General features: G+C 33.3%; 1 protein-coding gene across 1 annotated transcript; it reads right to left on the reverse strand.

The window, feature by feature from the left end:
- Positions 1–4,418: 4,418 nt before the first annotated feature.
- Positions 4,419–8,658, reverse strand: LOC131177939 (uncharacterized). The gene is made up of 6 exons (XM_058143115.1): positions 7,712–8,658; positions 6,995–7,330; positions 6,364–6,886; positions 5,355–5,475; positions 5,041–5,129; positions 4,419–4,478 (listed from the first exon to the last, which is right to left on the reverse strand). Exons 1-6 carry the CDS (start codon positions 8,656–8,658, stop codon positions 4,419–4,421), a joined length of 2,076 nt encoding a protein of 691 aa, XP_057999098.1.
- Between the last annotated feature and the right edge of the window lie 819 nt (positions 8,659–9,477).

Genomic DNA, 9,477 nt, shown 5'->3' on the forward strand with positions numbered 1-9,477 from the left:
ACCTCAATTGGTATGAGACCAATTGGAGGTGAAAGTAGGCACAAAATGTGCCAACTTTCATTGAGAAAACATACCAAAATTCTGCTTGCAAGGTGACCTAAGAAAATGACCAATTCGGATTAGGTGCAAGTAGGACCTGAAAAATGACCAATTGGGCAGCAGTGAGTGTTTAGGCCATAACTCACTCAAAACAGGTCCAATTGACCTGAAATTTTAACCAAGAATAGTTAAGACCCATACCTACAAGTCTTATGAAGACACCAAAGCCCAGAAATGACCATAAGCAAGTCAAAAAGCTTGCACAAGTTCGGGTCCAAAAACTGGCCGAACCAAAGTTGACCAAAAAAATGACCTAATTTGATGCCATTTGACCAGCAATAGTGTAATGACCATAACTTGGTCTAATTAACTCGGATTGACCTAACATTTTGCACCGCGGTCCATAAGACATAGATCTACAAGTTTTTAGTTTTGACCGAAACCTGAAAACCGAGGGAACTAGGCCGTCCGGCTAGGTCAAACTAGTATCCCGGAATCCAGCAAGTTGCATTAAAATGCACTAAACAAGGAAACGAGTTTGGCAAAACGTACCAAACCTAAAACCCTATCGAATATGGCATATTAATGACACTAAGACCTAATTTACCTAGAACACGTCGAGGGTCGGTATATTAGGTGATTAAGCAAATAAAGGTATTCAGTGAATAATAGCTTTCAGTGAATTAATTACCAAACATTATCGTTAGAGACAAATTAATTTAGCACTGAAACACTTCAAATTGTGTTTCTCAGTTAACAAGGACTCAGCAAAAGGGAAAGAAATACTGAGTCAAGACCAGGAGACAAATATCAGAGGTTTGTGCACAACAACTATTTCTTTTGAATTTTTCAATTGAAATAAATATTGACTATTTGTACATTATTGTTTTAAATTGTGGAAATGTGTTTGAATGGATATTTATTGCTTGAAAAGCATTGTAAATTATTTGAAACTGTGAGAAATTGTTTGAATGATATTGATGGATACTCATTGCTTAAAAAGCATTGTAAATGGTTTGAAATTGTGGAAAAATCGGTTTAGTGTGATTTGTGAAAATTGAAGTTAATTATGAATTGTGTTGCCATTTTGTGAATGAAATTATGACTTGGGAAATTTATTGGATTCTCATGAATCATTTGAATAAAATGTTTGGAATTGATTTTGTGTTCACACTTAGCATGACAGTATCGTATCATTCCTTCTCCATTTATGGGGTTGTGATCGTTTATTTTCCTTCTCCATTTATGGAGTCGTGATCGTTTATTTTCCCTCTCTGGTTTACCAGTTGAGGTGATCGGATGAGTACTCATTATGTAGCTAGCTCCCTTTCTCATTGATTTCGATTAGTGGGGTTGTGATTGCTTTGTCGTGGTGTACAACGCGGCATTGATCAGAAATTTGTGTCATGGCTTAAGATGTGAATGAATTGGCAACACTGTATTCTTAAATTATTTGACTAAATTGTGTTATTATGCGATTTGATAATTTGTGAAATGGAGTTTAAATTCTTATTGACATTCACTGTCTTTTGAATTTAACCATGTTTTGACTATTGAGAGTTATTGTGATATTGTAAAATGGAGATTAAATTCTTATTGACATTTACTGTCTTTTGAATTTAACTATGTTTCGATTACTGAGATTTAATGTGATATTGTGTTAAATTCTTTATGACATTTATTGTCTTGAATTTAATTATGGTTTTACGTATCCATCATTTATTTGAATTATGAATTGTGATTTAAACTTGTATTTGGTTAATGTTGTGCACCACTGAGACATTGTCTCAGCGATAGCTTTTTATTGCTATCGCAGGTAGACATGAGACAGCAGACTAGGTCGCTAGCACAATGAGAGATTTTCGGGTATAATGAGTATACCAGTATTTTGCATTTTGTACTATAATGTATATTCACTGTATGTATATTTTGTTTTGATTTTGAGCAGTTGTAAATTCAAATTGTACCTTGAAGTTGTAATGTGAATTATGAGTTATTTTGACTTGTAAAAAAAATTGTATTATATTTCTTTTATCTCAGTCTTTGAAAAATCACTGTGGATTTGAGTTGAGAAATGTGTTGTGTTGAGAAATATGTTGGAGTTGAGATTTGGAAATCTATTGAAGTGCTTTTTACAGGTTTTCTGAAGAACTGTTTTATCCAAAATACAGATGGCACTCTGCCAAAATTTTTACAGAAATTTCAAATAAGTCAAATGTGTTAGTTCTATCACTTCAGTTCACAAAAGTTTTTAACAGCTGTAAATAGTGCTCACCACTGTGAAAGAAGTACGAAAAGTTTTTAAAATCCCTTGTAGTGTATTTAATGGGTTATCAGTAGACGGAGTTGATAATTCATTAGGTATACTACGGGATCATGTCATGCCTTACAGAGGGGTAGGGTGTGACATACCTTTTTCTTAGATTCATGAAAATTACTCATCTAAGCTTTCAAACTTACCTCTAGCCACCAGCAAACCATATATCGACCTTCAAGGTATAAGGAATTCAATTCTCACCAAAGTTATCACCGCTTAGCCTTTGGTCAATTATTCATTCCATCAAACCCAAACCAATCAATTACATAGAGAAATCATGCTCAAATAGGCTCTAAAACAATCCATAAACTAAAGTGTCTTAAATGATGATGGAAATAGTTAAATGGATGAATAATGTGCCAATCCCATAAGCAAACCAACTAATCCAATCTCCACTAATGTAGAAAAACACAATTAAGAGATCAAAAGGACTTTTAATGGTTGTAATGGGGCTAAGGGGTAACAGTGTGGCTAACAAAGAAAAGGTAAAAGGGAAGCAAAATATGAGAATAATTAAATTGTTAAAAAGATCAAGATACACTTTTCTTTTATTTTTATTTTTATTTTTTATTTTTTGAATTAAATGGGAGAAAGAACTTTACAATAAATCACCAATGTTAGCATACAATTTTTGAAACTCTTTTAGGGACTACATAAATAACATTGAATTTTGCATTGTAATTGTCTCTTTTTAATTCACCCCCAAACTCATTTCTTTATGTACTAGGGTGGTAAATAATTTTTATAACATGATATAATTGCTAGCCAATTTTACTTTAGTACTTCTCCCATTTAATTATTATACTTTTTCTCCTTTTTTTTTTTTTTTGTATCTATCACTTAAACAAATTATTCTCATAAAGGGTAGGTAAGTGTTTAGGTTTTTGGCTAGGTAGATTATGGGTACCAAGGAAATAAGGAGTACAAATGAAGGCTTAAATTGGCTTCAAAGGGAAATTTTTAAAGTGAGGTTGGTTAAGGCTAAAAATTTGGATTTAAAATTCAAAGAATGCCTTAATCATTTTTCTTTTCAAGTGAATGTTAAAATTTCACCTCGAAAGGTCTAGAAGGCTTGTTCTAGGATTGGTGAGACACAATTAGTTATTTCTTACTCTAGAGTTTTCTTTAAGCACTTAAAACTCAATGTAATTAATTGGGTGGCCCTTGGCTAAGAAAATATAAACTAAGATAAGAATCTTATAACCTCATATCAATCCAGAACTTTCAATCCGTCAAACCCATCTAGAGGCAAGCTAAATTACTTTTCAAAATAATTCTCAATCTTCTAAGAATTAGGTAAAAATTTATTTATTTTTATTTATTATTTTGTTATGTATGCATGATTCCTAAAAATGAATGCAAAAATGAAATAAAAACTATACATAATCTATATGATATCTATATGCAAGTGTATATATTTACATGGTGTAGGTGTATGGTATATGTGAACTAAGTAACTAAGTATGAATGAGATGCAAAAAAGTGATGCAATTTAAGTAATGTAAATAAAAAGGATTAAAAGTTTTACAAAAATTTTGCCCTCCCCCAAACTCAAATTAGATAATGTCCTCATTAGCTTAATCAAAGTGGCAAAAATGTCAATTAAATCAATAAATGATAGCTGGAGAAATATAAACTAAGAAATAGTAGAAAAGAATTACCATGTAGAACATACAGGCCTAGGGGTGAATGATCAGAATATGTACATGAGGCATGTGAATTATAAGTATTGGGAGCATGAGGCATGTTAATCAAAAAGCATGAGGCGTGGTGAAGTAAAGGTAAATTGACATGCCCAGTGTTGAATGCTAAGCAACTGACACTGGTTGTAACATTGGGCATGTCATGCTTTATGAAAATTTCGATGGGTTTCAAAAATTTTACAGATTTTGAAGCAATTCAAATAGCCCATAGGAAAGCATAACCCTTAGTATGAGGCATGGTAAAGTAAAGCAATGTCAGCATGCGGCATGTGAATGTCCAGAAGTTACCTTAGATGCTGGATTGTCATAGCTAACAGAAGAGCAGTTGTTGTATTTTCAATAATCCAGTTATATGACTATCAAAAAGCAATATCAGGAATGCTATTACAATAACCAATAGAGACTGAGATTAAAGGAATCTGGATTACAAAGACAATTCAAGTAGCACAACAAAAGAAATTAATGCAGCCAGTAACAACGATGAACCAATCCAACTCAAGATTCATGAAACAAACTGAAATAAAGAAAAATAGAAATTTAAACCATTCACAAATAGATAAAACATGTAAAAGTTCCAATAACCAAGAGATAAACAGTTGAAATATAAAGGAAACTGACCACTGTACACAATTAAAAGCTAAAGTTTCATAAATTGACTGAAATTAAAAAAAAAAAAAAATTAAAGTTCTAAAACTAGGCAGCTGGTTGGTCTTCGTCATTGGTGGATTGCACTGGTTCATTTGCTGCTGTAGGTGCTTGCTTATTGGATTTCTCAAAAGAAGTATCTAAGTTTTCTACCATAGCCTTCATTTCTGCAAAAATATCTTGGCCCCATTTGTACAATTGGTTAAAAGAGGCTGCCAGCTTGTTATAAATGTCAATCATTTCTTTGTCATGAATTTTCTGCTTTTTCCTGAATGAAGAAAACTTCTTTTTAATCTTTTTCTCAAGCTTGGCTTGCTTCTAACTTAAAGTATCAACCTTAGCCTCTAAAGTTTTCAAAGAAACCACAATGTTAGAATCAGCAGTAAAAACAGGCTGCTGTGCTTCACCCAATCTGTCAATTTTGGCTTCCAAATTTTTAAGAAAAGCAAGTGAAACAAAATGTTGGGGTGCCTCCCAAAGAGCGCTAATTTTGTCAAATATGAGTTCAATGGGGTATAAAATGAAACAAAATAAAAGAAAATTTAAGTATAAGGGAAAATTTTGGAGTGTCTCCCAAATAGCGCTAATTTTAGGTCATTAGCTTGACCCTCCTTAATTTAGTGAATTGGCGGATCATCAAGGAAACAAACTTGTTCCCTTCTCAATGGGCTGGCCTCTGATATAAATCTTGAGCCTTTGACCATTAACTTTAAAGATCCCAGAATTTTCACTCCAAATATCCACAGCTCCATGTGGATAAACTTTGATGACCTTGAAAGGACCAGACCATCTTGATTCAACTTCCCAGGAAAGAGTCTAAGTCTAGAATTATACAATAAAACTAGGTCACCCTCTTTGATCTCCTTTCTTTTAATATACTTGTCATGCCAAAATCTAGTCCTTTCGTTAAAAATTCGTGCATTCTCATAGGCATCCAACCTTATCTCTTCAAGTTCATTTAATTGAAGCAATCTTTTCTCTCCAGCACATTTTAAGTTAAAATTCAAAATTCGGATTGCCCAATGTGCTTTGTGTTCCAACTCAACTGGAAAATGACATGATTTCCCATAGACTAGCTTAAAGGTATAGTTCTAATGGGTGTCTTGTAAGCTTTCCTGTATGCCCATAATGCATCATCTAACCTCAATGACCAATCCTTCCTTGAATGATTAACAATTTTTTCCAAAATTCTTTTCAATTCCCTATTAGATACTTCAACTTACCCACTAGTTTGAGGATGGTAAGGTGTAGCTACCTTATGAGTAACCCCATACTTTTTCAAAAGATTTTTAAACTGTTTATTACAGAAATGAGATCCACCATCACTAATTACAGCTCTTAGAGCTCCAAATCTAGTAAAATAAACTTTTTCAAAAATTTCACTACTACCCTTGCATCATTTGTAGGGAAAGCAATGGCCTTAACCCATTTTGACACATAATTCACACCTACCAAAATATATTTATTCCCAAAAGATAATGGGAATGGTCCCATGAAATCTATGCCCCAAACATCAAATAACTCAATCTCCAAAATTCCTTGTTGTTGCATTTCATTTTTCTTTGAAATATTCCCCACTCTTTGACATCTATCACATCTCAAAATAAATTCTCTCATAATTTTAAACATGTGTGGCCAATAAAATCCAGCCTGAAGTACTTTAGCCACTATTTTATCCACACTGAAATGACCTCCATAGTTAGAAGAATAACAATGCTCTAACATGTTTCCTATTTCCTCTTCAGGCACGCACCTTCTAACTAGGCCATCATTACATCTCTTAAATAACAATGGATCCTCCCATGTATAAAACTTCACATCATGCAAAAATTTCTTTTTCTGTTGATAGCTCAAATCTGGTGGGAGAACTCCACATGACAGGTAATTGACAAAATTTGCAAACCATAGCAATGCAGCAACAATGACCAGCAATTGCTCATTTGATAAAAACTCATCAATTGGCAATTCCTCTTCATTTCCATCTTTACTCTCATATTTAATCCTTGATAAATGATCCGCTACAACATTTTCAGCTCCCTTTTTATCTTTAATTTGTAAGTCAAACTCCTGTAGCAATAGAACCCATCTTATAAGTCTTGGTTTTGCTTCTTTTTTATTCATCAAATATCTTATGGCGGCATGGTCTGTATAAACAATCACTTTTAATCTAACCAAGTATGACCTAAACTTTTCCACAGCAAATACCACAGCTAAAAATTCCTTCTCAGTGGTGGCATAATTTACTTAAGCATCATCTAAAGTTTTGCTGGCATAATAAATTGAATGAGACCTCTTCTCTTTTTTCTGACCAAGTTCAGCTCCCACTGCAAAGTCACTAGCATCACACATAACCTCAAATGGCAATGACCAATCCAGAGGTTGCATAATAGGGGCTATTGTTAGAGTTTCCTTCAACCTGTTAAAAGAATCAAAGCAAGCTTGGTCAAAATTAAAAGGAACATCATGATTCAACAAATTTGTAAGAGGTTTAGCAATTTTTGAAAAATCCTTTATAAATCGCCGATAGAAACTAGCATGCCCAAGAAAACTTCTAATTCCTTTCACTGAAGTTGGTGGAGGTATCTTCTCAATCACTTCTACTTTGGCTTTGTCCACTTCAATTCCTCTACGTGATACCAAATGTCCAAGAACAATGCCTTCTCGCACCATAAAATGACATTTCTCCCAATTTAGTACCAAATCTGTTTCTTCACATCTTTTAAGCACTTTAGAGAGGTTTGATAGACAATTATCAAAAGAAAAATCATATACAGAAAAATCATCCATGAAAACTTGCACAATTTCCTCAATAAAATCAGAGAAAATGGCCATCCTACACCGCTGAAAAGTAGCTTGTGCATTACATGAGCCAAAAGGTATTCTTCTATATGCAAATGAGCCATATGGATATGTGAATGTGGTTTTCTCTTGATCACTAGGATGTATTGGGATTTGGGAAAAACTATAATACCCATCTAAATAACAAAAATATGAATTTTTTGCTAACCTCTCTAACATTTGATTAATAAAAGGCAAGGGAAAATGGTCTTTCCTAGTGGCACTATTAAGCTTCCTGTAATCTATGCACATCCTCCATCCTGTAACAATTCTAGTAGGTATCAGCTCATTATTTTCATTTTTCACAACAATCACACCTCCTTTCTTGGGAACTACATGAACTGGGCTAACCCAACTACTATCAGAAATAGGATAAATGATCCCAGCTTTAATCAGTTTCAAGACTTCTTTCTTCACTACCTCTTTCAAAGTAGGATTCAACCTTCTTTGATGTTCTATGGTGACTTTAAAAGTATCTTCTAAAAGAATCCTATGCATGCACAAGGTAGGGCTTATACCCTTGATATCATCAATGGTGTAACCAATGACTTTCCTATGTGCTCTTAACTCTCTCAGCAGTTTTCCAACTTGTACATCACTCAAACTTACACTAATAATGACAGGATAAGTTGAATTAAGTCCAAGAAAAGCATAACTTAATGTAGATGGAAGTGGTTTGAGGTCTACCTGTGGTGCTTCCTTCTTATCTAGCAAAGGTGGTTGTGCAACTTCATGTTTTAACTCTTCAACTTGCAAAACTTGATCTCTTACAACTTCTTGAGTAGCTTCCAAAATTTGAGCAAAAGCTACAACTTCCAGATTTTCATCTTTTATTATTCTACTATGTACCAAACAATTCTCCAAAGGGTCCTCAGGATATCTTTTCCTAAATTCTGCTTCCACGATCTCATCAATAATATCCACCCTTAAACAAGGATCAACTCCATGATGTTTCTTCAAAGTCTGATTCAAATTAAATTGCACCTCCTCTTCTCCAACTTTTAATGTCAGTCTACCATTCTTCACATCAATTATAGCCTCGGCAACGGCGTTAAAAACTTGATTGCGTATTCCGCAAGTATACAGATCGTTCAAGTAGTAAAGAAAAGATATCATCCCATAGAGATTTATTGTTTGAGTACCAAACTATAAAAGTCAACATTATTTGGGCTATCGATAATGTGTTCCAAAAGTAAAGTAAGAGATGCAGCAAAATAAATTGGGAGAATAAGGAAATTATAATGAATTAAGTAATTAAAATTCTGAGCACTATACTAATTTACTAAAATTTCAGCAAGTGACAAAATATTTAATTAATTAATGGCAAAAATTGATTTCAGAGTTAAAATTCATGAAGTAAATTTCATTGGGATTTGGATAGGCAAAACCAAGATTAAGGAAAATACAAGTTTGAAGGAAGTTGATTCTGATTTCCTTTAATTTCTCTTTCAAGCAAATTAAAGTGTGTTTTAAAGGAAACTAAACCCTATTCTCATGCGATGTTTAATTACCCAAAACCCTTAAGCACTTTAATCAACTTGAAATACCTCTTAACCTACAAGTTTATTTCTAACACAAGGTGATTAAGTTCATTATCTTGATTATCTATTATAGATTTTCACCTCTCGATCCTTCAATCTAAGATTAAGAACGAAACCCAAGGGGTACCAATAATGGGTATGCAAATAAGCACACAAGATAAGAATCAGAACTTATATATATTAAAATCTGGCCAAAACTGGTCCAAATCCACAAATAAAACTTAAATCATTACACCAAACTCTGAAATCTTAAGTATCTACTCACTCATGTTTGTATTTACAAGTAGAAAATATGAAATAGAGCAAAAAAACATGAAAATAAGACTAAAAATAAAAGAAACCGGAAGAAAAGAATCTAAATCTTCGAAAATGGAAACTGGAAAACGTTACTCTG

Source organism: Hevea brasiliensis, chromosome 2 (genome assembly GCF_030052815.1).
Source record: "Hevea brasiliensis isolate MT/VB/25A 57/8 chromosome 2, ASM3005281v1, whole genome shotgun sequence".
NCBI lineage: Eukaryota > Viridiplantae > Streptophyta > Magnoliopsida > Malpighiales > Euphorbiaceae > Hevea > Hevea brasiliensis.